General features: G+C 49.3%; 1 protein-coding gene across 5 annotated transcripts in view; it reads left to right on the top strand.

Annotated features, from left to right (window-relative positions):
- The window catches only part of LDB3 (LIM domain binding 3), a 59,986-nt gene extending 32,745 nt beyond the window's left edge, over positions 1-27,241 (top strand). For 4 of the 5 annotated variants that reach the window (XM_059053926.2, XM_059053925.2, XM_067025221.1 and 1 more), the window contains 6 exons: positions 6,017-6,159; positions 11,560-11,974; positions 13,616-13,796; positions 14,412-14,532; positions 20,051-20,166; positions 25,500-27,241. In XM_059053926.2, the coding sequence (XP_058909909.1) occupies positions 6,017-6,159; positions 11,560-11,974; positions 13,616-13,796; positions 14,412-14,532; positions 20,051-20,166; positions 25,500-25,589 (1,066 nt within the window). In that variant the 3' untranslated portion in view covers positions 25,590-27,241. Of the gene's footprint in view, positions 1-2,637; positions 2,821-6,016; positions 6,160-11,559; positions 11,975-13,615; positions 13,797-14,411; positions 14,533-20,050; positions 20,167-25,499 lie in introns of all 5 variants that reach the window. The other variant, XM_059053923.2, reaches the window with a different exon arrangement.
- Positions 27,242-27,523: the final 282 nt, after the last annotated feature.

Below are 27,523 nucleotides of genomic sequence, written 5' to 3'. Positions count from 1 at the left end.
CAGCTTCACCCCACAGAATCCAGGGTTCACGTGGAGCTATGCCTGGGGAGAGCCGCAGGTAAGCTGGTCTGACAGGGAATTGGAGCGCAGGGGACAGGCAAAACCAATTTCCTATTTGCCCTGCAGAATACTTTCCCCAGCCTGGGTATTTTCATCACTGCTGTCCTCAATTCGCAGAAGCCCACTGGAAGCATTTGGCAGTGTCAGGGAGAAACAGTAAAGGAGAGGGGTGTCCTCTGTCAGGCAGAGCCTTCCCAGGCCATACGTGTCCACGCCATCGGGCTCTGAGCAGCCAGTTCAGCAGTGTGGTGTCAGGACCTGCAACTGTTTGTCTGAGCAGCGGCTTCACAGGCATGACTTCCAGAAGCCATGTTCTTTCATGAAGGGTGAGGAAGTGGCTTCATGGAAGGGCCAGGGCTGGGTACCACCACAGGCCCAAGAGCTGGGCTGTCCAAGGCTTCCTCTCTGAACCACTAAGCTGGGAAGGAGTTGCACAGGGCATGGCCACTGCCCTTGTCCACCCTGGATGCTTCCTATGCAGTCACAGAGAAGAATGGTGCGCCCTCCCCTGAGGCAGTCAACTCAGCCTTGCCTCTTCTCCAGCCCTGTTCTTCCCTGACCCTCTTATGCTATTTCATGCCTTTCTCTACCATACACTTCACTGGATGGAGGAGAGCACGTCGTGATGCTTTGGTACATAGCTCATGGCCCCCTGGCATCCCTACCTGGGACAGACCTTTGTAATACCTTGGTACTCAAAGTGTGGTCCACGGACCAGCAGCAACAGCATCACCTGAGAGCCTGTCAGAGATGTAGACTCTCAGCCCCACCCCATACCTACTGGGCCAGAAGCTGCATTTTAACAAGATTCCCAGGCAATTTGCCTGCATATTAAAGTCTGAGAAGTGGTATAGTGGTTAGCAATCATGCCTATCTCTGCCAGTTGGTAGCAATGTGATGTTTTAGCAGAGATTCAATCTTTCTGGACCTCAGGTTCCTCATCTGTCAAATGAGGATCTTGATACCAATCGCCCAGTGAGGTTGAAAGGATCAAATGGAGTAATGGGGTGCCGCTTATACAGCTGTTTAGTGCAAGGCATGGCATATGGTAAGCACTCAGAGAGGGAAGAGGATTATTCTAATTATTTCAAATAAGAATAGAGCCTTTTGTTGGGGAAAGATTCTACTTGACTGATTGCAGGAAGAAGGTTCTCTGTTCCTGTATGAGGGACCACTTGAGGTCCTAGGTTAAGGTTTCAAATTCACATGCCTCAGTCAGAGCCTGCTGTCACTACCGATAAGTTCTAGGAGCTCGAGCAATTCAATTCTCTCAGTCTCCATTCCTTCACCTATTAAAAAGAATTGATAATACCCACATCAGAGGGTTTTTGTGAGGATTAAAGACATAGGCCTGGCACATAGTAGGAGGTCAATAATTGAATTTCACAGCATAAGAAAAATCATTCCCACCTATAGGAGTTGCAGTATCCTGTTGCCATTGTAACAAGTACAGATCTTAGTCCAACAACCCATGTACATTTCTTTGCTTTCCTATAATTTAATTTTTATTCCCTCCCTCATTTCACAGGTGACCGAAATCTAATCTCATCGACCCAGGCTCTGATGCTCCTCTTGTCTGGGGTGGTTTTGGGGAAGAGGGGCTTGCAGAATGCCAAGGAGGGTGGGGTGGGGAGTCTGGGCACCTGGTCCTTGATCATGGTCCACCTGTGCTGGCATCTGCTGGGGTATCTCCATCTGTCTGGTCACACTGGTCCACACTGGCAGAACCTCTCATGTTCCCAAGTACAGGGACTTTCAGATGTGCAAGCGCTCAGGGCCATGTCCGTGTCACCCTCAGGTGTGTGGGAAACTGTCTACAACCCCCAGGCCACAGGATGGCCTACAGGTCTTTGGGCTGCCTCAGGCCTGCCTGCCCCTTCACCATGGGCCTGGGCATAGGGGACCCTAGGGTCCTGCCACTTCTCCAGGGTTTGCCCAGAAAACGGGCACAGCTGCCTCTATTCTCGAATCCCTCACACCACGTTGCCCCCTTTCTGGTCCAGATGACCTTGATCTGTCTGGCATGGTAGCTTTCACCCCTCTTCCAAATGTATCATCAGTGCCCTGAGTGCTTCGCAGCCTAAATCCCAGGCTGTCACAACTTCAGAGCTTAAGCCCTTGACAACAAAATATCTTACCTCTGCTTTTTACATTATATCATCCCTTCTCAAAGGCAAAGCATGCCTCTGACTAAATGAGGAAGGGTGAAAGAAAGGAAAACAGGATGGCGGAGAAACCTTGGTTGATAATTTAGACTACTTTTTGACCACACTGTTTTTATAGTACACGTTGAGAAAGACCAATTAGGAAGTACACAAAAATGGGAGGCAGGGGAATCTCACTAGGCTTGAAAATATTTTTGATGTTCCTGTGATCCTCCCTGTGGTCTGAGCCCTTCCCTCTTGGGGTCCTGGGTGGGGGTATTCTTTCCCTGAGCCTGGGGACAGGACTTCTGGAAGCTCCTGCTCTGTTGGCAGTAAGGCTGGTACCTTCCGCCCAGCCTGCCTCTCCTGCAGCCACCGCCGCCCAGCAGAGGGGCGCCCTTGACCTGTTGTCTTTCTCGGTCCGCCTCATCAGCACCCCTATTGAGCATGCTCCAGTGTGCACCAGCCAGGCCACCACCCCGCTGCTGCCCGCTTCTGCCCAGCCGCCTGCTGCTGCCTCTCCCAGCGCAGCCTCGCAACCCCTGGCCACAGCCGCTGCCCATGCTGCCACCGCCTCTGCCGCAGCCCCTGCCTCAAGCCCTGAGGACAGTCCAAGGTAACTGGCCCACAGGTGCCAGCCCTGACTGCGGGGAAGGGAGGCAGGAAAGGCCTCCCCCGGGTCCATCTGTTGGCAGCTGTGTTGGGCCCTCAGAAGGGCCCATCCAAAGTGGTTAGGACCCCAGGGCCCTGGGGACGCCAAGGCTCTGCACTGCTTGGTGCTGAGAGTGAAGGGGAAACTGGAGGTGCATTTCAGGGAAGTGCACTGGGATGTGTCACCCTGCCCCAGGGGCACATGCTCTAGGGAGAAAGGTGAAAGTCTCACACACACACATACAAAGTTAATTAATGAAGGGATACTGTGTGGAAAGTCCGTGTTCCTGGAGCTGGGATTACAGAGAAAGGAAATCAAGGAGGCCTCCGTGGAGGAGGCTGCGGTAACCCACTGAAGGCAGGTCAGATTTGGGCAGATATTTAGCAACTACCTTGCCTTCTTTTGATGGAGAAGCATGCTAACTCCAGAGGCACCTGGTGGAGTGGGATTTACATCTCTGCTCTACCACTTACTGTCTCTAACCTTCAGAAAGTGATGTAACTTCTCTGAACCTCAGTTTCCTCATGTGCTAAGGCATTAATGCAATGCCTATTTTATAAGGTCAGGATAGAAAAAGTATACATAAAACACCTAGCACATAATATGCTCTCAAGTATTGCAGGTTACTGCATTCCTGCCTGCCCTCATGGTTACTCAGCCAAGACGGGGGAGGGGGGTGTTGAAAAGGGTGTGGGGAGGCAGAGGGGTGGGCTAGTCGGGGCATTCTGGAGCCGCCAGGCAGTGTAACAGGCCAGGCAGGCCCAGCTCTTTCTGGGCTGTGTGGAGCTGCCAAGTTGGTGTCTGGGGTCAGAGCCAGCTTTCCCAGTCGCCACACTCCCCTCCCAGGGTTTTGCTGGAAAGACACGACACAGCTCTAGGTCAGGGTGCATAGTTCCCTGGTGCAGCCTGAGGCCCATGAAGGGTTGGCAAAGTGGCCTGTGTGCTGCACCCCTACCCCGGGGCTCCACAGTGACCCAGGTGGTGCTGAGCCCAGCCTTTCCCCAGCCCAACTCAAGCGTCAAGGATGAGCCCGGCCCAGGCTTCCAGGGCTCCTCATATCCCAGCTTCCTGGGGACATTTAGCAAGCTGCTTCCCTTCTGCACCGGAATCTCTTCAGGTAATCTCTTCAGAATCTCTTCAGGCCTTGTTCCCTGCACAAAGAAGAAACCTTGAGGAGGATAAGATATATCCCTGCTGTCTAGTAAGAAGTTGCCTCCCCAGTCTGAAGGGGGGGCTTTAGATGCTGCGGCCCCGTGGATGGTCTAGCCTTATCCCTGGGGCCCCAGCCCTGTTCAAGGGCAGGCTCCAGCACCCGCTTCAGGCCTCCGTGTCTGGGGGCCCTCGGGACTCCCTCAACAGGACAAACCCTTCCTCTACTTTGCCTTGCAAAGAGATGTGAGGCCTGGGCGGAGGTTGGAGAAGGACCTGGAGGGCTCCCTGCATCAGGCTGGAACAGAGGGGGCCAGGGGACCACGCTCTGGGCCCAGCTACCTTCCCTCCTTTCACACGGGCTGGGATGGAGCTAGAGGGAGCCAATGGGAGACAAATGGACACCCAACGTGGCCTCAGAATTCTTGCTGGGTATCTTAAATCTCTGCTTGTGGCCCCAGCACCAGTCTCTGACAGAGGACCTATAGCTCCTGGGATGATGGGAAAACATCCTCCACTGGTGGGAGAGTCTGGCCTTCTCCTACCACAGTGGAAGCTGGGCACCTCTTGGACACGGCCTCTTTCTCTTCCATTGAGGCTCCTACTCCACTGGTCTTAACAGGAGTATATCAGAGAAGGGCAAGCCCAGGGAGAGGAGACAGTATCCTCATTCAGCCAGAAACACGGCAGCTTGGTATGGCAAGCCCCCGGTCTGAGACACTGGCTCTCTGAGACTCATTCTACCTCCAATTGTCTGGGACATCACCACAGACCCTTCTGAATCTATTTAGGAGCCTGGCGGTGGGTTCCTAGCTCAGGGCAACCCACTCCCAGAGCCCTAAAGAAGGTATTCCCATATCCTGTGACTCTGCCCAGCAGAAATGGGCAGGCCCTTGGCCCGTGAGCAACAGGTGGAAGGCAGACAGGAAGCCATGGATGGGCAGGGGTCAGTATATTTTAAGGGGCTTACTTCTCCAGCACTCCCATCAATGCCCCATTTGCCCTGGGGGTGGTCATGTCATCCCTGTTAGGATGTGAAAGATGCAGGGAGAGACCAGGGACATGTTCTATAAGGTTTCATTAGTTTTAAATGAAAATAAAAAGGGGGGGGTTAAAAAAAAAGGGGGGGGGGTTTACTGACTAATGGAATTGGGAAACACTGGATCAGACAAAGTTAAACAGACTGCTTAGCTGTAGGAGTTCTTGGAGCCTTTAGTTCCCTAAGAGGAGAGGCTAAGCACAGCATTTCCTGAGGGCAATGAACTGGAACTTTTTTGTTTTTCCATCTCTTTGGTCCCATGGTCCCTGGGTCACAAGTGGGAAAAGGCTGCTTTAGGCTTCTTGGCAGCTATTGCACTGGGAGGAGGGCAACAGGAATCCTGTATGGAAGAGGAGCCTCTATGTGTGGGGTGGGGGGCAGGGGGGGGGTCTCCTGGCCTCCCATGAGACCTCCCTGGAGCACTCTTGCCCAGAAACCTGAGACTTTGCTGCTCCCTCCAGCAACAATAGAAAGGGGGAGGGGGAGGAGGCCAGGTGGTCTGAGGCTGTGAGGTGCCCCAAAAGGTCAGGAGGTGGAGGGAGTAGGGTAGCTCTGAACATCTCCATCTCGCCTCTCTCCTTCCTCTGCCCCCTTCCCTGCCCCAGCCTCCCCCTCCCCCCATTCCACGGTCTCTACCCAGGGGTCAAAGGGTTTTCGCTGCTCCCATCTGGCTGGTGCCTCTCCTCCCTCTCTCCTAAGGCAGTGGCACCAGCAATGGGCTGTATTTCTCAAGGTGTCTCTGCTGCTCTAACCAGACTCACCAAGACTCAGCACCCAAGGAGCAGCTTCCTCCCCCTGAGACCTCCATGGTCTTTCCTTCACAGCCTCTGGCAGCTCCCCAGGGACATCTTTGTCAGATTTCCTCCTGAGAGGCTCCTTAAAGATCTGGGAGCCAGCCTGCTGTGGCTCCAGTCCCCATGGCCCGGGTGGAGCTGTCCTTCTGGCTGTTAACTCTTACCCCCTTGGTTCCAGGCCCCAGGCCTCTGCCTACAGTCCCACTGTGGCCACCTCTCCAGCACCTGCAGCCCATACATACAGCGAGGCCCCAGCTGCCCCTGCACCCAAGCCCCGGGTTGTCACCACTGCCAGCATCCGGCCTTCTGTCTACCAGCCAGGTGAGAGGCAGAGTGGGAAGGGAGGCTGTCTAGGCTGGGTGTGGGCTCCAGGGGTCAGCTCCAAAGCCACATCCCCCTGAAGCATGGTGGTTATAGAGGTGCTGCTAATGAGGTTTCAGCCTTCCTTCCTCCACTTGTGGGCCAGAATCCTATGGAAGCTGCCTCTGGTGCTGGGGAGACAGGTGGCCAGTGCCAGGCAGGGATGGAGCCTCCCAGCTCGTGGGAAGAGGACATTCCTGCCTGGAGATTTCCAGGCTCCAGGTGAGGAAGAGAGGGTTTAGAGGGGAGGGGCTAGTTCCTCCAGGAGTATGGATCTGGCCCAAGGCAGAGGATAGGCAGTTGTAACAAAAATGCCACGTGCTTTGAACAGACCTACTGCATAATGTGATGCTGGGCAAACTGCTCACCTATCTGGTCTTTGGTTTCTTCAGCTGGGACAGGCTAACTGGAGGCATGGACAGCACATGTGACAGGCAGGAGAGTGGCCCACACAGGGTGTCCTGGTGGCTGGCCTCACTGGCTGTTCCATCGCTCTGGTCCCCATTCTCATCACCGCGGGGACAAGGGCTCAGCCTGTGTCTTCCCTTTTCCTAGGCCAAGTTGGGCCTCTCCCCAGAGCTCCAGGGCGGTTCTCGGGATGGCTTAGACCCCTCCTTCCCCTGCATGCCCCTGCTCAGTGAACTGAAGGGAAGATAAGACACGGACTGAGGCAGGAAGCACCTTGCTTGGGGGAGTTAACTTGATGTGTAGGGCAGAGGAGCCACAGTCAGCCCTCTGTTTTATAAACTATACTCTGACATTAGTGCTGAGTGTGTAGACGTGGCTTTCGCATCAGACTCTGGTGCCAGGCTCCGCTCTGCTATCTAAGGCAAAGTACTTCATCTCCCAGGCCTGTATTTTCTCGTTTAAAAAAAACAGGCATATTATGTACACCTGGTGCTCTGGGGATGAAATGAAGCACCCAGCACAGTGCTTGGTACACAGGAGGTGCCCTTCTCTGTCTCTTCACAAGCAAGAACACAAAGTTCTGAGGTTAAAAGTCCACAGGATTAGGAAGCGATTTGCAGCGGGCTGCTGTGGTGAAAAATCTCAGATGGAGGTAGAGGAAGCAGCTGCTCTGCGGAGATGGGGGGCACAGGAGGGAGGGTGATAAGGAGTTTGGAGGAGCAGCGGCGCATGGAGGGGGCGCAGGGAGAGTATTTCCGCCCGGGTGCGGCTCCGCTCCCAAGCAGGTCCTTCTGGGCATCTTCCGGGGCGGGCCCCGGGTTTCGGCGCCCCCGCCCCGGCCGCTGGCTCTCCTCTGCAGGCCCGCCAGGGGGCGGCACGGCTCCGGGGGCGTGCACCGCCGGCCCCCCACTGGCGCCCGTCTCCTCCTCCTTCCGGCACTGGAGCCCGGGGCGGGGCGAGACGTGCTGGAGCCCCGGGGCTACCGGCCTCCGCTGAGTTCCCAAGCCTTGCAGACGTTAACTCATTCCTGCCCAGAGGGAAGGAGGCAGCCGGGCAGCGCGCGCCTGAGCCGGCCTGCCTCTGCCCCCTCTCCTGAGGCTGGGGTCCCAGGGAGGCTGGCAGGTGGTTTGGGGAGAAACGAGGATCGTGGACCCGGGCCCTTCCCCTCCTCTCCTCCGCCGACCCCGGGCCCGGGGAAAGCGGGGAGCCCGCGTGCCGTCCTAGCTGCAGCTCCCCGCGAGGGCTCCTCCGGGTCCAGGGTGGCGTTCACAGCCCAGATCTTATCGCCTGCGCCGAGGCTGGGCGGCCGCTCCCCGGAGCACCTGGGGCCCGGGAGAGGGCCGTGGGCAGAGGGCCCCCCGACTCCCACCCCGATCCCCACCGCCGCGGGGGCTGGGCGCTCGCAGGGGCCGGGCCCGACCTGGAGTGAGTCAGAAATCACCTTGTTTAATTACACATCCCCGAGCCAACGAATGAGATAGGGGCTTTTGAACTTGCCAATTAGAGATGAAATATCACCTTCTAATTTGGACGGGCTTTATTCCATCAAGCAGAAATAGCAACAGCCCAGGGCTCGAAGATGGGATATCAAGTCTCTCTCCTGGCACGTCGGGGATGGTGGGGCCAGCCAGGCTGAAGGGTGCAGAGAGAAGGGAACTGGGAAGCAGCTGCTCCTCACCAGGGGCCTGATGGCTGAGGGAAGCTGCCAGCCTGCGCCTCGAAGAAGGGAAGGGCCCTAGCTCTGGGAGGGTGTAGTCTTGGGCAAGGAAGCAGCCCACCCGGGCCCAGATGCTGGCTGGTTGCTTCTGACCTGCTGAGACCTTCGTGTTGTGGGGATTTAGAAAAGGGGGGTGGATCATGGAGTCTGGAAGGCCTTCCGAGGAGGGAAGAGAATGGCTGCCAGGCAAAGGGAATAGGGCTAGTGTTGTTGGAGGGAAGCTGGAAGTGGGCAAGGGCCCGATTTGGAAGGGGCGATTTGGAAGGGGCGTGCTAAAGTTTGTTTTGCTGCCTAGAGAGTGGTTAAGCAGGGAATCTGGAGTTGAGACCTGCTGCCTGAGTGCCAGTTTCAGCTCGACGTTTCTTAAATTCTCCAAGCCTCAACTCCTCTTCTGTAAAATGGACTTGAAAATATTATCTGCCTCATTGGATTGCAGCGAATATTACATGAACTAGTGCACATAAAGGCCCTGGCATGTGGAAGCAGTCAGTACTTGGTAATCATTGTTCTGATTAGGACAGCACTGTCTAATGACAATACATTTTCTGGTAGCCACACTTTTTAAAAAGTAAAAGGAAGCAGGTGAAATTAATTTTAATGTATTTTATTTAACTCAGTATATTCAAAATATCATTTCAATGAACAGTCCATATAAGATTATTAGTGAGATATTTTTCTTTCTTTTCTTGTACTAAGTCTTTAAGAATTGGTGTGTATTTTATATTTATAGTATGTTTCAGTTTGGACTAGCTGCATTTCAAGTGCTTAAAGGCCATGTAGGGCTATGTATTGGATAACACAGGATTAGGGCTTTCATTCTTAATCCCTTTTAGCAGAGATTCCCACCCCCCCCCACTTTACAAAAAAAAGGAAATAAGATCTTGCACAGAACCCCATTATTCAGAGAGGGCTGAAGCTGCTCTAGCATTTTGAGACCCTTTGTTCCAGGCACTTGGGAGCTACGCAAGCTTGTTAGGGAGGGTGACAACACCTCAAATATGGGCTTCACAGGTTTGCTAGTGCATGCAACATGTCACTCCAGTAGGTCCCCACCCTGTGAGGCAGGCAGGGATGTCATACCTACCACCACTGATGTTTAGACTCAGTCCCAGGTTACTGACTTCACGAGTGCCACATCTCCCACAGTCTCCCTGGGCTGGGATCCCTCAGGTGACCATCAAGCTGTGAGATGAGCTGACAGTTCATCTGGACCATGAGACCCAGGAGTCACTCTCCTCACCATCTTCACTAACATTTAATGACACATACACAGTGCCAGGTACAAGGCTAAGCCTTTATAGTTCTTATCTCCCATCATCCTTATAACAACCCTGTGAGGTACTAAGAATTATTATAGCCATTTTTAGACGAGGAAATTTGGGCCTAGAGACGTTAAGGAACTTGCCCAAGGACACACAGCCAGAATGTTGTAGAGCTGGGACCTGAACCCAGGGCTCTTAATGGCTGTGCTACGTGCCAGACCATGCAGCCTCCTCCAGGTTGATAGGTACTCCTCCATAACATGGTGCACCCAAATCTTCTGGAACTTGGACTCATGTTTTTTACAGAGGCAGCTTGAGGTGATAGAAAGAATGGTTTTGGAAATACACTCTGCCACTTACTAGCTCTGTCTGAGCCTCAGTGACCTCAACTGTAAAAGAGATTAACCTAAATGACCTGTTATGTGCCTAGCCTACCCTCTTAGTAAGTGGGAAGATTTCCTTATGGAGAAAGTTTTACCTTTGGAAGCCAGCATCACTCCCAGAATGGCTCTAGGGCAGGGCTGGGGAGGGTTTTACCCCTTCTGCTTTCAATAACACAGGCCTGGTCCCTATCCATTCCCAGCACGGGGGTTTCCATGTCACCCACCTCTGAAGGGCCAATCATCTGGGAGTAGAAGGTATGGGGTTGAAGCAGCAGGCCACAGGATACCTAAGGTAATCTAGGGGTACCAGGTGGGGAGAGACCAAAGGCCAGGCCAGGAACTTCAGCCCTGAGAATGTCCTTCCTTTCCAGGCTGGAGCCTGATGGGGGCTGCCTCAGCATCTATCAGCACAGTCCATTCACCAGGCCAGACTCAGGAATGGGGAGGGAGGCTGCCCCGACACACTGCCTGGGGTAGGGGGAATGAGGCCTCTTTCCAGAGGAACAGACTATAAGCTGAGGTGAGACTTCTGGAACCTCCCTCCCTAGGAGGGGAAGCTGGTGAGACCATGTGTGCCGGACACAGCTGGGTCTGCCCTGGCTGGCTTTGCTATGGGAGGCAGCAAAACTTAGAAACCTGGGTTTTGAGGGCCCAGGCCTTGAAGGGCTTTGGGTGAGCAGCTGCTATGCTCCTTTGTGTTGCCACCCTAAACGAGTTTTCAGCTCTCAGTGGGCTGGAGGAGGGAGTTCTAGAAGCGGGGCAGTGCATTCTCATCCTGCACTCTGGCTTCCTTGGTAACCTCCATGCAGTTACTCAAACACTCTCAGTTTCCACCAAAGTGACGAGGGGGAGCATGTGTCCCCCAGAGGCAGCCACAGCCTGGGGGAGCAGCTACACTTGGGCTCTGTCACTCCAGTATCTCTGTCCAGCTTCCCTCCAAATGCTGCCTTCAAGACCCACCACCCAAATCAAACGAAAATGGAATTTCCCCCCAGTACAAATCAAGCCAAGCTGTTTTTCAAGAAAGCGATTGTAGCTAAACCTGAAACCTGAACCTGAAAACCTAACTGTCCCGTCATCTGCTTTGTCCCAAAGGCTGGACTAGGTCCAGGTTCAGCAAACGCTTGTGATTGAGGCATTTCAGATGTCAAATCACTGGTCAGAGTGCAAACAAAGGCATCTTCCAGTCAAAGCCAAGCTGACCCATTCCCACCCTCTTCCTGGCCCAGGGGATCCAGATATGAGCCTGGCCCGGCCACCCCTGCCCCCGTCGCTGTCTCCTGCAGGCCTCTGGCAGCCAAGGCCTGGCAGAGCCGCACCCCGCACAGCTGCAGATATTTATAGCCCTGTCCCTTCCCAGCCCTGTCCAAGCTCCCGAGGGCTCTGCTCCGACGGCTGTTTATCTCCCTTGGCTCCCTGCTGCAACTTCAAATCGAGGCCATCAAGAAGTTCAGGGACGCGTCTCCTGTAAAATCTGGCATGTGCTGCTCTAACGTTAAAGTTGTCTTTTCCAGTTCTCTGGTTGGGGGCGGGGGAAGCTGGGAGAAATGAATTCCTGACACATTTTTCTTTGCGTATTTTTGGCTTGCAGTGCCTGCATCTACCTACAGCCCATCCCCAGGGGCCAATTACAGTCCAACCCCCTACACCCCCTCCCCTGCCCCCACCTACACCCCCTCCCCTGCCCCCGCCTACTCCCCCTCCCCAGCACCAGCCTATACCCCCTCGCCAGCCCCAAGCTATAATCCTGCACCCTACAGCGGGGGCCCTGCGGAGTCTGCCAGCCGTCCCCCATGGGTGACAGACGACAGCTTCTCTCAGAAGTTTGCCCCTGGCAAGAGCACCACGACTATCAGCAAGCAAGGCCTGCCCCGAGGGACCCCTGCGTACAACCCGCCACCGGCTCCGCAGGTGTCCCCCCTTGCCAGGGGTACCGTCCAGAGGGCCGAGCGCTTCCCAGCCAGCAGTCGGACTCCGCTCTGTGGCCACTGCAACAGCATCATCCGGTAAGGGCCAGCTGTGCCCCTGTGCTGGGGTGCTGGGACGAGAGGGGGACGGGAGGGCAGATGTAGGGAGAAGGTCGCATGCAGGACAGCCTCAGGTCCCTCTAGCTCGCCATCTGGTCTGACCCTCACTGAGCTTTAGCTTCCATACCTGTGTGATACCCACTTCCCTGGGGAGTCGGGAGGATTCCACGAGGTGAGTGGGTGAAGCTCCCAGCATGGTGCCTGTGCCAGCACCACCCCCCCTGGGCTAAGGCTGGGTTCTGGGAATTGCAGGTCTGGATGGTAGATTTATTGGGCCTGTTGCAAGCTGGCTGACAGTGCTAGTTTTGACCCAGCTTTCCTTCCTTTCGAGGTGCTCCTGGGTCTGTCCACAGACAAGCCCACGCTGCTCAGGGCTTTGGTGGGCATCTGCCACACTAAAAAGAAAACAAGTCATTTCATGCTTAGAGGCCAAGGATTATGGGTGGTACTTGTTTGAATATAGTATGTTTACAGTATGTGCATATGTGTGTGGGGGGTGAGCTTGTGTATATGAAAAATACACTTTTATTTTAAAAAGTATCATTAGAAAAAATATACTCATTAGAGAAGAATTAGAAAATTCAGAAAAGTAAAAATTAAAACATAAAGCATGGGCTTCCCTGGTGGCGCAGTGGTTGAGAATCCGCCTGCCGATGCAGGAGACACGGGTTCGTGCCCTGGTCCGGGAAGATCCCACATGCCGCGGAGCAACTAAGCCCGTGAGCCATGGCCGCTAGGCCTGTGTGTCCGGAGCCTGTGCTCCGCAACGGGAGAGGCCACAACAGTGAGAGGCCCGCATACCGCAAAAAAAAAAAAAAAACAAAAACAAAAAAAACAAAACCATAAAGCGTTTCTTCAGTCCCACTGTCTGACTACTAATCTGGAGCCAGGTTTGTGTCCTGGGTCTACCATACTAGCCCTATAGCCTTGAACAACTTACTAACATCCCTGTACTTCAGTCTCCTTATCTGAAAATGGGTATCATAATAGTACCTGCTTCATAGGATTGTTGTGAGAATTAAACACGTTAATAAATGCAAATTTCTTCTTGAATGGTACCTGGCACAGAGTAAGCACTTAATAAACGCTAGCCATTGGCACCGTCATCATTGCTCTTCTTACTACAATTATCAGTAGTCAACCTAATGGATATTCCATAATATACTTACCCAGTCCCCTGCTAGTGGATGTTCGAGTTGCTTCCCCATCTGGTTTGTTGCAAGTGATGAAACAACATCCTTTTGCATGGAGCTTTATCTGAATTTCCTGTTATTTCATTAGAACAGTCACAAAAGTTATAGCGTTATAGGGTCAAAGTGAGAATATTGCTGAGCCTTTTTTTTTTTTTTTTTTTTTTGCGGTACGCGGGCCTCTCACAGCTGTGGCCTTTCCCGTTGTGGAGCACAGGCTCCAGACGCGCAGGCTCAGCGGCCATGACTCACAGGCCCAGCACGGCATGTGGGTTCTTCCTGGACCGGGGCACGAGCCCGTGTCCCCTGCATCGGCAGGCGGACTCTCAACCACTGCACCACCAGGGAAGCCCTTGTTGAGCGTTTTGAAATATCTGGTCTTAAGCTTTGGGGGCTGCCTTAGAGGAGATACTATTCTCTGCTTCCCCAGGGGCCCCTTTCTGGTAGCCATGGGCCGCTCCTGGCACCCAGAAGAGTTCAACTGTGCCTACTGCAAGACCTCCCTGGCAGACGTGTGCTTTGTGGAGGAGCAGAACAACGTTTACTGTGAGCGGTGTTATGAGCAGTTCTTTGCCCCGGTCTGTGCCAAATGCAACACCAAAATCATGGGGGTAAGTGGGCCGCTTTCCTCTCCTCTGACCCTTGTCTCTTTTCCAACCAATCTCTCCTCCTCCGCAAGGTTGTGGGGTCCTATTTGGAAGCCAAGAAGTTGCTGTGCTAACAGAGCAAGAACAACTCCATTTCTATCCTAGAAGGGAGTTGGTTTGCCACCAATGAACTAGGGAGTAAATGAACTTGAAGCAAGAGATCCGTGGGCCACATCCCTGGCTACACAGCTTGAAGTGTTGTCAGAGCTTCTGCAAAGCAAGTTACTGCTTCATAGCCTGACCTCACCGTGCAACTGCATGTGGCTTTGACCCTCGATGCCCCTTTGGTAAAGTGGCGGTAACATGTAGTACTTCCCTCCCAGGTTGGGTGGGAGGGTGAAGCATCACAGCTTATGGAAGCACACACAGAGCTTGGCACCCAGCAAGTTCTGCACGAGTAGGAGCCTCTCCTCTGCCACCCCTAGCCTTCCTCGGTGTGTTCAAGGCCCGCTTCCTGGGCTCTCCTGCCCTGCTCTCTGATGGGATGCTCCGACAGTGACTGGGGCTGGTGTGGAAGTTAAGCCTGCCTTCTTCTCCCTCCTGTACCTTTCTGTCCTGAGCTGTGGCTCTTTTCCCCAGGAAGTGATGCATGCCTTGAGACAGACGTGGCATACCACCTGCTTTGTCTGTGCAGCCTGCAAGAAGCCCTTCGGGAACAGCCTCTTCCACATGGAAGATGGGGAGCCCTACTGTGAGAAAGGTAGGACCTCTGTGCTGTGGGGAGGCCTCACAGTCTGGGAGAAAGGGGTAGGTGTTTCCTTTCACACACATTCAATCTGTGCTGTTTTCCCTGCACCAAATATGTGGACCACAAGTCGCCATCTCGTGACCGCTTGGGAAACCTTTCAGATGATTTTGATTTGAAGACCACAAGGTCTAGTTTGAAAAGGCTTTGGCTCTGGCCTTTGCCCTAGGTTCTGTTCCAGGCTCTGTTTCAGGCTAGCTTTGTAACCCTGATTGAGTTACTAAACTTCTCTGAGCCTCACTCTCCCCATCTGTAAGAGGGGGAGATCAACACCTGCCTCCCAGAGTTGTGGTGAGGATTAAACCAAAGAAACTTTGGAACTCGTCAAGTACATGCAGGTCCCCTCCCAGCTCCTGTGATGTTTACCAGACTTTGATGTTCTTTCAGAGTCCAGCCAACTCCCTGTCTGAATTCGGAGTTTTCTGTTCTCCCCATACACTATATGTTATCTTATAACTTGGAGTCAATTATGGTAAATTCTGAAGACAAAGCCATCTGTTAGAGTTGGGCATCCTGGCTAACTAGCTATTCAGTCCCTCACACATTCACACACTCATTTATTCATAGCCTGCCTCTCTCAGATAAGGATTTGAGGCAGGTTCCAACAAAGGTAACAAAAACATGAAAGTTAAGACAATAGAACTAGCAAAGCAGCACCAAGTAGAAGAGGGAAAAGGAAACATGCTGATTATGAAGAATAACAGAGCTGCACTGACTGGGTAGCAAATGTGAGAGTGAAAGAGAGACACAGTAAGTTAGTTTACTTTAAAACCAGAAAGGAGAGAACATTCCAGTTCTTCAAGGGGAAAAGGAGAACAAAATAAAACTTTTTTTCCCCTGACAATAAACTGTAAAAGAAACTTCTTGGGTTCTGAGGTACTGGTGAATTCTCTTTCCAGCTCTGAGGCTCACTGAATGACTTTAAATAAGTCACTCAGTCATTCTGGCCTCAGAGTTCATATCGGTAAAAGGGAGAAGATAACACCTGTCTTTTCCCTTCTTAGGAGGAAATGGTGATGATTGGTAATTAATAAAAGTGCCGTGGTACCAATACAAATTGCTATTGTTAGTCGACTAAAAGTATCATAACTTTCATAATGTGTGATAAGCCACAATTTATGCATGAGGCTTGTGAAAGAATGATAGATTAACACTATTACCAGTGCTCCTCTCCCTAGCACCCCCCAAAAAAAAGATTTTCAAAAATGATGTTTTGATAAAGAAGACCCAGGAAAAAAAAAAAAAAAAAAAAAAGACCCAGGAAAGGGATGGTCTACTGTTAAGAAAAGATAGCAAGGAAGCAGGTTTAGCCTCAGCCTTAGGCACACTGAGAGACCCTGACTGAAGGCCCGCAGGGGCCACTTCCAGGCTGTGTGACCATGCACAGGATGCTTGCCCTTTCTGAGTCTCTCCTCCTTCACTTAACTCTCAGAGGCTGTTGTGAGGATTAACTGAGATAATGGGTACACAGCTCTGTAATGGCTCTGGGAGACCCACAACTCTCCAAGAAGCACAGTTTGAAACCACTTCCTTAAGCAATGGGAGTCACTGTGATGTTTTAAGTAAAGAAATAGGGGCTTCCCTGGTGGCGCAGTGGTTGAGAGTCCGCCTGCCGATGCAGTGGACGTGGGTTCGTGCCCCGGTCTGGGAAGATCCCACATGCAGTGGAGTGGCTGGGCCCGTGAGCCATGGCTGCTGAGCCTGTGCTCCGCAATGGGAGAGGCCACAACAGTGAGAGGCCCGCGTACTGCAAAAAAAAAAAAAAAAAAAAAAAAAAAAAAAAGAAATAACACAATTTAATTTTTATTTTAGAAAGAGCATTAGAAATTTAATATGCTTGTTGAATGTGATAAAGGGTGATATTCTTATAAACAAAGTAAAGAAAGGAGAAACACAGACCTACTAGAGCATGGACTTGAGGATATGGGGAGGGGGAAGGGTAAGCTGTGACGATGTGAGAGAATGGCAGGGACATATACACACTACCAAATGTAAATTAGATAGCTAGTGGGAAGCTACAGCATAGCACAGGGAGTTCACCTCTGTACTTAGTGACCACCTAGAGGGGTGGGATAGGGAGGGTGGGAGGGAGGGTGACAAAAGAGGGAAGAGTTATGGGAACATATGTATATGTATAACTGATTCACTTTGTTGTAAAGGAGAAACTAACCCACTATTGTAAAACAGTTATACTCAAATAAAGATGTTAAAAAAAAAAAAAAAAAAAAAAAAAGAAAGGAGAGCTAGATGATCCAACAGTGAGGTAAAGTCAAGCCTGTTAGTTAACCTGCCCCAGAGATAAAATATCAGAGTCAGCCCCTGTCCCTGTACCGTGGGACGCTGTGTTTGGTTCTGACCTTGTCATTTTTTAAAAAAAATTATCGTGGGGGGAAAAAATACACATATAAAATTTACCATCCTAACCGTTTTTGGGGTTTTTATGGCTTTTCACTTTTTATTTTATATTGAAGTATCGCTGATTAACCATGTTGTGATAGCTTCTGGTGCATAGCAAAGGGACTCAGCCATACATATACATGTATCCATCCTAACCTTTTTTTTTTTTTTTTTGCGGTACGCGGGCCTCTCTCTGTTGCGGCCTCTCCCGTTGCGGAGCACAGGCTCCGGACGCGCAGGCTCAGCGGCCATGGCTCACGGGACCAGCCGCTCTGCGGGATGTGGGATCTTCCTGAACCAGGGCATGAACCCGGGTCCCCTGCATCGGCAGGCGGACTCTCAACCACTGCGCCACCAGGGAATCCCCATCCTAACCATTTTTAAGTGTACAGTACAGTAGTGTTAAGTATATTCACACTGTTGATTGATCTGAAACAGATCTCCAGAATTTTTTCATCTTGCAAATATGAAGCTCTATACCAATTAAACAACTCCCCTTTTCTCCACTCCCTCCAGTCCCAAAGAAAATTATAAAGACCTAATAGGGAAATAAAAGAAGGAATACATAAATGAGAACCTAGATTATTTTCCTGGTGGGAAAGGCCCATGTACAAACTTTATTTAATACCAATTACATTCCCCTTTTGTAGAATAAATGAGGAAAATACCAGCTTTAAAAATATATACATTAGGGGACTTCCCTGGCAGTCCAGTGGTTAAGACTCTGCACTTCCAATGCAGGGGGCGTGTCTTCAATCCCTGGTTGGGGAACTTAGATCCCATAGGCCGTGGGGTGCGGCCAATAAGTTAATTAATTTTTAAAAATGTACTAGGGTCACACCTGTGATACCAAATTATAAAACAAAGTGGCAATTTTCCAGATAGTACAAAATCAAGTTTAAAACAAAAAAATTAATCAGTAGGCAGGACTAGACATTCCAGAAATAAATTCGAGCCATTGAAAGAGCTTAATCTGTGAAAAAACGTAGGCTGCACAACAGGAGAAGGAGTCACTATTTAACAAGATTTTCTGAAACATATCTTTGTTTGTTCACTCATCATTTATCCATCAAATGTGTGCCAGTTCCTGTGAAGGGCGCTAAGCATAGAGCAGAGGACTCTGCCCTGAAAAGCCTCAAGCAGACCCATCAATATCTGATATGCTGGCACATAAATGGACAGTTAAGAGATAATGAATAGATAGATGGATGAATGAATGAGTGGGAAGGGAGAGAAGCCCAGGAGAAGCCCTCAGGAATGCTGTCTCATCTCTCTTGGGTGGGATGGGGATGAGGTCTTTCCAGAAGGAAGGCAGCCCCAAGGATTGCAGAGATTCAAGTAGACAAAGTGGGAAGGGCTTTCCAAGCCCAGGATCCAGTTCATACAGTGGCATGAAGATGGAGTAGAGAATCCAGGGCATCTGGAGACCAACTGGGCAGAATGAGAGAGAATTCAGAAGTGAGGTGCAGGGCCTGCCCTTGAATGGAGATGGGTTAGCCTATAGCCCTGCTTCTCACTCCACACTAGTAAGTTCCTACAGAGAACAGAGTGAACCATAAACCTGCCATAATTCTCTAAAGGAAGCAGAATGATGTTTTCCTAGCTCTGGTGAGGCAATAGATTTTTGCCCACTGAAGAAATGAAGTATTTTGTCAGAAACAAGATTGATGGACTGTGATGTATATAAGAGCATTTGCATGACAAACTATAATTAAACCCCAAAGGGGAAACCATACATTGGAAAAAATATGCAACAAATATAACTTATCTAAAAAGCTCCATGGCAAATAGATAACTGAATAACAGCCCCATGAGTTAGGTAGTATAGTTATTCCCATTATATAGATGAGAAAGTTGAGGCACTGAGAAGTTAGGTGACTTGCCCCAGATTTGAACAATTCCTGGATAGATGGGATTTGAGCCCAGGTCTTTCTTTCTTCAGAACCTAAGTTCATAGCCCTCACTGCACGTTGACTCTCAGCAGGTGGTCTGAGACAGTGACTAGGCATACTGTCCACAAGGAGATCTGAGCAGAAAACCTCTGTAAGAAAAAGACAACTGTGGCAGAGCTGTGGAGAGACAAGTACACTTCTAGGGGAATGAAGGCTTGGTAAAAGGCATCAAGATTCTTCTAGAAGAATCTGGGAGAATTCTACAGTGAGTGCAATGGGAGTGCTGCCCACTACCAGGCCCAGACAACTGGGGCTGAGAAGCACAGGCCTGGCCCGCTGTCTGACCTGTGTGGCTCTGGCTAGGCCCTTCACCTCTTCCAGCCTCATCCGCAAAACAAAACAAAAACAATTTTGCCAAGATTAAGTTTATTCATTAATTTATTGATTCAGTGATTCATCCATTCCCTCATTCATTTGACATATGTGTTGGGTACTGACTTGTGTGCCAAGCACTATGCTGGGAGTACAAAGAAAACTAATACATAGACCTTGACATTGAGATACTAGCAAATAATACAATCTATGTGAGGATGCTTGGTAAACTGTAAAGCGTTATGTAAATAATATTTGGTATTATTATCTCTTTGGCTGGGGGAGGGGAACATGTCCCAACAAAGTAGCTCAGGTGTTGTTTCTAGTAGTGAAAATTTATTATCAACACAGATGCCCAATGACAGAAGAATGACCAAGCAAAGAACATGCTATAACTCTAAAAAATGTTAAAGGCTCTCACTCTTCCAAAGTAAGCAGAGCTGCTAGGAAATAGGATTTTTTTTTTTCTTTTTTGGGATTGGTCTGTTTGGACCGTAAGAGGTGACAGAGCAGAGAGGAAAATCACCTTGCAGAAAGTTAATGACAGTTCCAGAAAGTGTTTGCAGATCAAACCAGCACAGGGTGGTGACTAAGCCTGAATCTGTACCACACCAGTGCAAGTTATTGGAAAAGGAAAAAACCAATCATGTAACTGAGTATTTTGTCTTCAAGATGACAAGTAACCAATTAGGTTTCATCCACTGCCCCCAGCCCAGTGATTTGGGGGGTTGTTCTGACACTGGGTCGATGTGGCTGGGACACTGCTCCCAGCCTGCCTGGATGTCTGGTCCTTACTCTGCCTTTTATTTCAGACTACATCAATCTGTTCAGCACCAAGTGTCACGGTTGTGATTTCCCCGTGGAGGCCGGTGACAAGTTTATCGAAGCCCTGGGGCATACCTGGCACGACACCTGCTTCATTTGCGCAGTATGTTTTTTTGCTTGGGGTTCTGACTTTCTGAGAAGAGGTAGGAGGGACCAAGTGGGGCCAGATGACGAACCATTTACATCTCTTTCCACTCTGGCATTCTAATATTCTGTCATTTTTAAAAGCCGGCAAACACCATGATGCCTTGATATGTCACAGCTGAGCAAAGTTTTATTACTAACAATGATTTATTAATCAATATGGCTTTGTTACTCTCCACTTCATTAAGGACAGAAGAGTGTCTCAGGATCTGGCAAACTAGCAGCTTTCCTCAGCAGCGACGCTCTCAATAGGTCGGAGGAGTGAATGATGTTGGAATTTGATAGGGGCAGGTGGCTTCCCATGGTTATAGGTCGTTTAAGATATGATGATGTGATTCAAGGGTTTTCCCCCAAATTTTCAGCATGAACACTAGATTGGAGCTTATTGACTAATCCTATGAAAAGCTGAGATAAGTTTTCTTTTGACTGAACCTTTAGAAATCAGGACTGAGTATCATTTCATTTTCCTAAATGGTCCTGTTCTCGAAATATAGTTGCCAGGAGATAAACCCTAGATTAAGTATTAACCATGTGCAGTTTATTTCTGCTGAACAGCCAGGTCATTTTTACCGTGAGATTGACGTTTTCCTTCCAAGGGCTTTGGGTTGGGGAAGGGACAGGGCAATGAGCCTGCCGACGTTTAGAGTCTGCATTAGAGTTAGAAAATAGTCGTCCCTGATAAAGCCCCGTAATGTGAGTCTATAATTGACTAAACTTTATTAGGGAAAATCAATGTACTACTACGGCTATTTTTTTTTTTAACCAGAGCTGCTCAAGGTAAATTTTGGGAATGTGTGAAAGGTCTACATAGTTTAAACTTGAACAATTATTATAGACTTATAACATAGGACAACCCTAGTCATAAAGTTTACTGCCATTCACTTCAGCTTTTATACTTCATTTCTATATCCCCTGCCATCTGTGGGGTGTATTGTATTCACTCCGTATATTAGTTTGCTAGGGCTCCTGTGACAAAGTACCAACAACTGAATAGCTTAAACAACAGAAGCTTACTCTCTCACAGTTCTGGGGTCTAGAAGTCCAAATTCAAGATGTCAGCAGGAACCTACTCTCTCTCCTAGCTGCTGGTGGCTGCCAGCCATGCTTGGTGTTTCTTGAATTGTAGCTGCATAACTGCAATCTCTGCCTCCATTGTCACAAGGCTGCCTTCCCTCTGTGTGTCTGTGTCTTCACATGACACTCTCCTCTGTGCAGGTGTCTGTCTCTGTGTCTCTTCCCTTCTTATAAGGACACTAGTCATATTGGATTAAGGGCCCATTGTACTCCATATGATGTCATCTTAACCTCAGTCTTAATTAAGTCTGCAAAGACCCTATTTCCAAATAAGGTCACTGCTATGTCCCTGTGCTGGATAGACTGGAGGTACTTGGTGTTGGGACTTTAACATGTGAATTTAGGGCGGCACAGTTCAATCCATAACACTTTTTCCAGCCCTTTGAACAGATTCTCTAATTGCCTTTTAGGGTCCTTAAGCTATAGCAGGACCTCCCCTCCAAAAAGGGACAACAATATAAATATACCGGCTTTGGGGTTGTCCCCTGAAGAGCCACAGCTCAGCGAGGCACCGTACAGGGCTTTCTGACCCTTACCTTCAAGCCATGGCTTGTCTGATCCTAAGATGCTGCCTGCAAATCTGGTTACCCAACTTCTAGAAAGATCTAAGAGACTTGGAGGAGGTCCAGGGAAGACAGAGGCGTAGAAGGCCTGGTCTCCAAAGGCAGGCTGATGAGAGGTCTGTGTCACATGGAGAGGGAATCACGCAAATGTGAGCGTGGGTCTGCTCCCTCAAGCTTGCTGTGTTTGGCTGAGTCATGATGGCACAAGTCCCAGAGAGAGACAAGAAGAAGTGGTAAAGCCTGGGGTTGTTCAGGCTGAGATTACAGATAAGTTCCAGTCAGGTGTGAAAGACCCACAGCACTGCCCAGAGGGTCTGCCCAAAGAAACCAGTCAGATCCCATCCTCTGGAGAATCAGCACAGAGAATCGTTACGCCTTCCCCCAAACTAGCCCTGTGTAGCACTCACTGCCCCATGAAGCTATATCAAAGTGGAATATGGTTTAATTTTTGGAAAGCAATATTTTGATTGGAAAACTTTCAGGTATTTTTTTCCTTTGGTCCTTTTTCCATCACTTTGTATTTCCAAATCACTTTTAATGAGCATATATTTTCCTGTAACTTAAAAAAAAAAACTAGTAAGAAAGGAAGTTCAGGACTAGCTCTTCCAGCTGACATGCTGTTTTCCCATCAGTTAGATCTCAGGGGAGTGCATACTTCAGACTAATTCAGTTGAGTTTTGAGAATACAAAAGTCTTCCAGAACAAGTCTCTACCTTCAAGGAATTTAGAAGCTTGAAAGGAAAACAAAGCTGACATATATGAGCAATTAATGAACAGAACAAGACAACATCTCTAAAATCCCAAGCATATAAAATGAAGGCTGAGAAGGACAGTGTGGCTCAGGGTGAGGATTTACCTCCTGTCTGGCTTTGGCACTTGAGTTCTAATGGAAAGGATGTGAGTCCCACCTTAGTTGGGGAAAGATGTCTTACTGGCCCTTCTTCTCCTTTAAGTCTAGTTGGTATCTAGTTGGTGTGGGTACCAGGAAGGGATATGCTGTGGTGTAACTTTTATGCGCAGTCGAGGGGCCTCTGCAGCTGGCCTATTTCATCGCCTTCCACTCTGTCGTCAGCACTCTATGGCCACCACTCCTTCCCAGCCAGGCCCTGCTGCCACTTGACCACAGAGCCTGGGGGTCGGACCATCCCTGCTGTGCCACTGTGCTGGGTACGTTGGAGGCCTCCTCCACCATGGAGCCCCCTTGCATCCCACCTGCAGGCTCCTGACCCAAGGCACTGAGTACGGCCTCTCTATGACAGTTCTTGCCCTCAGTCTCATCTTATCAGTGAGCCACCTCTGAGGCTCTGGCCTTTCCTCACTCCTTGGTCTTCAGTCTCCCAACACCCTCTCCAGCCTGACTCATCCAGAGTTTTCACAAGCGACCAGCACTGTCTCAGACCAGACAGGGTCTCCTAGCCAGAGCCCTGGCTGTTGACCAGCAGCTCCTTGCCAGCTCATTACAGAGCTGCCTTTCTATCTCTCCCGAAACCCATCCTTACCAGCTGGATCTTGGGTGCCACCATCTTAGACTTGTCTCCAAGTTGTCATCACAGCTTGAGGTCACCACAGGAGCCTGGTTACACTCAATATCACTGCATCTACCTGGGATGTTTTGAGACACTTTCTCAGGTCATTGGCTTCCAGAGCCCATTGGCAGCCCTGTGTGATCTCAGGTATATCATCCTCAACTGGGCCATCAGGGCCTCACACTTGGGACCACCATGATGCCACTTTTCTTTCCAGCTTTCTTGGAGCGGACACATGCTCAGTGGCCAAAGCTCATCTCAGAAGGGTGATTTCTTATCCTCATGCCTACCTGTACCTGGGAATTCCACCTGCACTTCCTCTCATGTCAGTGTCCTGGATGTGGTCCCCAATTCTGCTCCCCATTAGGGATCTTCAGTGCCCTCTCTGAGGCTAGGGCCTGTCCCAGCCTATGTGACTTCCCAGCTGACTGGCAATTGGCAGATTGCCCACCCAGGACCAGACCTCATACTGGTAGTCCAGCAAGCTTAGTGAACTACCTCGATACAAGTCCATAAACCCAGAACAATTTCAAGTAAACATAGCCCCTCTCTGCTATGAGGTGTGGGGAGAATGAGCTTAGAACTGGAGTCTCGCAGACCTGAATATGGATGCCCAGGTTCTACAACTTACTAGGTCTGTGACTTGGGCAAGACACTTGGGCTCTTTGAGCCTCAGCTTTCAATTGTGAAATGGGGAACAGTCATACCTATCCCATAAACTTTTTGTGGGAATTAAATGAGACCATGTAGGGACCTCCCTGGCGGCACAGTGGTTAAGAATCTGCCTGCCAATGCAAGGGACACGGGTTCGATCCCTGGTCTGGGAAGGTCCCACATGCTGCAGGGTGACTGGACCTGTGTGCCACAACTACTGAGCCTGTGCTATAGAGCCCGCTTGCCACAACTACTGAGCCCGCATGCTACAACTACAGAAGCTCGTGCACCTAGAGCCTGTGCTCTGCAACAAAAAGAAGCCACCGTAATGTGAAGCCCGTGCACCACAACGAAGAGTAGCCCCTGCTCACTGTAACTAAAGAAAGCCCTCATGCAGCAACGAAGACCCAACACAGTCAAAAATAAGATTAATTTTTTAAAAAATGAGACCATGTACACAGAGTGTCTGGCATCGTACTTGACCCACAGTAGTCTCAACAAATATTACTGATCTCCCTTCTTTTTGTTTTGTCAGCATCTTCAAACTGCACTCAGATATTGTCATCATGGGGATATATAATTTTGCCCCTTTAGTTTTTCAGTCAGTGTTTTCCTGAATACACTTGGCTAGATTTGATTTATTTTTTCGTGGTGACCTGTCATTGGAAAAATGCACCATAAAAATTAACTTAATCATCTCCCCATTGAGAGAAATATTAGTAGTTTTTCAGTTTGTAGTTGAGCGTATGTTGCTTTCCTGTTCTGTGCAATAGTTGCTGCAAGATGAAATTCTCCAGAGCGGTGTTACTGGGGTACAGGGCAGGCACATCTTCATGGCTTCTCTTCAGTGTTGCCGCATCCCCTGCAGAAGGCTGGGCTGATTCATGTGTCCCTAGCAGTGACAAGTAGTCCTGATCCCCTTTTGGCATTGCTGACTTTTGACTGATTACTTTTTTTTTTCATTTTCTGGCTCCAGTCATATAAGGTTAAAGGTGACAAGCTATTGAGGCTTTTTGTTTTATTTATTTTGCTAGATTAACAGGTGTCTAGTGATATCTCATGGAGGTTTTAATTTTTCCTTTAATTATTAGTGAGGATCATTTTTCTGACATTTTCTATTTCTTTAGGTATTTATCACTTCTGTGGATATTGACTTATGAATTTGTATTGTTTCCTTATAAATTTTAGATAGCATCAGTTGATCACCTTATTGTGTATATGTTCCATATTCCATTAATTTAATTTAATTTAACTTGAGTTTATTCCATGTTCCTCTTTGGAAGCCTTGACTTTTTGATAACTCAACGCATCTACACTGCTTTAGCTGTCAAGCACTTGTGGTAAGGAGAAGTAGGCTGTTGCCTTTTCTCCTGTCTGCCTGTGACAGCACTTTGTCTTAAAGGGGTGGCTGAAATCTTTTGTTTGTGTCCCACTGCCTCATGGGCTGTCTCATGCCTATCTGTTCTCTGTCCCAGGTCTGCCACGTGAATCTGGAGGGGCAGCCATTCTACTCCAAGAAGGACAAACCCTTGTGCAAGAAACATGCACACGCCATCAATGTGTAGGGAGCCCAGGGCGTCTGCTGGCAACGAAGGATTCAAGGAGGCTGATGTTTCTTTTTGGGGGGAAAAGGGAGAAGACAGGAAGTGACTGAGCCCTTTTGAAGTATAATTTTAGTCCTTTCTTCTGCACACAGATTGTGTATTTGCATAGTTCAGACTAGAAGCCAAATGAAGATTCCTGAACCAAGCTAGTAATTAATCCAAGACTGGAATTGTACTCCAAACGCTGAGGACAGAATTCCAAGAACTCAAAAGTGAAAAAGAAAAAGTAACTTTCCCCACGCGATACACTTCCCTGAGGTCACCAGAGCAGGGACAGAGCTCAGAGCAGTTATGGAGAATCTGAAGCATTCTGCGGAGTTCTTTAGAGCTCCTCCAGCAAACAAAATGAAGTGCCAAACAGCCCTCGCTGCAGGGTATTTTTAGAGCCATGGCTGAGCGCTTGTTAGCTAAGACCGATTGGGCTTTCCTCACCAAAAAAGGAAGTGTTATTCCATTACTCACGTCATGGAGCTACCTCTGCGCATCAGACTTCAGACCTTGCACAGGCTTGAACATTCTCAAGGGAGCCCAGACATCGGAGGGATGTCTTCTGGGAGCCTCTGGGCAATCGACAGGGCTTCAGGAAAGGGTCGGGCTCACACCACAGACAGCTGAAGAAAGAAGGGCTCTTCAGCCACCCTCTTTCAGTCTGGAACATCCAATGTCCCCAGAAAGCTTAGCTTCTTTTTGAGTTGTGGTGGGAAGGTGGAATTGGGTTTTTCCAGTTTTGCTTTGCTGTTTGTGAGAGGAGATTTTAAAACGACTCTGGGCTGTGTTTGGCCTCTGTTTGGCTTCACCAGGTTCATTAGCATGAACGTCTAGTGTTGTGCATGTGTTTCATTCCCAATACTATGACTGCTCACTGCTGAAGTCTTCCTCAGCACCCCTCCCCCCAACAGGCTTAGTGACCTGTGGAAAAGAAGAGAGAGACAGTGTCTGAAACAGGATGGCAGAAGAGGCTGAAAACATGCCCAAACTCTGGGTAGGGAAGAGGAACCTTCCTTTCTGCCAACCTCAGTAAGAACGCACGAGCTGGCAGGACCTCCCACTTCAGAGCTGCTCCATCCTTCTCGTATCTTCCTTTAAACGCAGTACACTGATTATATACAATTGTGTTGACTGCTGGAAGGGAAAGATGATATATGATATATACACGTTTGCCGTTTTGGCCAATATTTTGGAAAAGTATGAGCTGAGTTGATATAGCAATTATTTAAGCATTTATTGAAATAGAGTTGGGTCTTCAAACGTCCTTAAAGTATTAGTGGTAGTTTGAGTTAAGGAAGCATTTTAAAGCTGTTTGGTGATAAAGAGAGAAGCTTCGTTTTTGAGGTTGGAAGTGGTATAGTCTCTTTCCCTTTTAGGAAGTGCTGTTATGCTCATTGAACATGGCCTTGAAGCAGGTGGTTTGAGTGGATGTTTCTCACTTGAGCACAATATTTAGGCTCTCTTCCAAATCACTGCTACTCTCTCCTCACTCCTGTTTTGGATTTTCTCTTTGCATGTTTGAAATGTTTTATGAGAATGCATTAGAATACTTTTTCTTCTGAGAACTGAGGCTTCCAGGGAACTGCCTTTCTACCTGAGGGAGAAGGAAGCAGCTAGATGTGTCTCTAACAAAAGGCCTGAGGTTTTTTTTTTCCAAGGGTGAAGTCACCAACTTATAAGCGTGCTCCTACCACAGGACCCTTCTTTACTTCTGGTGCAGGGAAAAAGTCAGTATAAAGCACCAGACAGAGTAAAATCTGCAGGGAGTGGCTGGAGATTTTTCAAGAGTTGCAAACAAGCATTCTTTTATTTTTGGAAAGTTCAAATACACAGGAACAAGGAGGTTGCTGACTGTACAGAAAGGCTCTAGGCAGATTTCCTCTTAAAAAACAAAAAAACACAAAAAA

Source organism: Kogia breviceps, chromosome 2, assembly GCF_026419965.1.
Source record: "Kogia breviceps isolate mKogBre1 chromosome 2, mKogBre1 haplotype 1, whole genome shotgun sequence".
Lineage (NCBI taxonomy): Eukaryota > Metazoa > Chordata > Mammalia > Artiodactyla > Physeteridae > Kogia > Kogia breviceps.
This window is presented reverse-complemented; position numbering and strand designations above follow the sequence as displayed.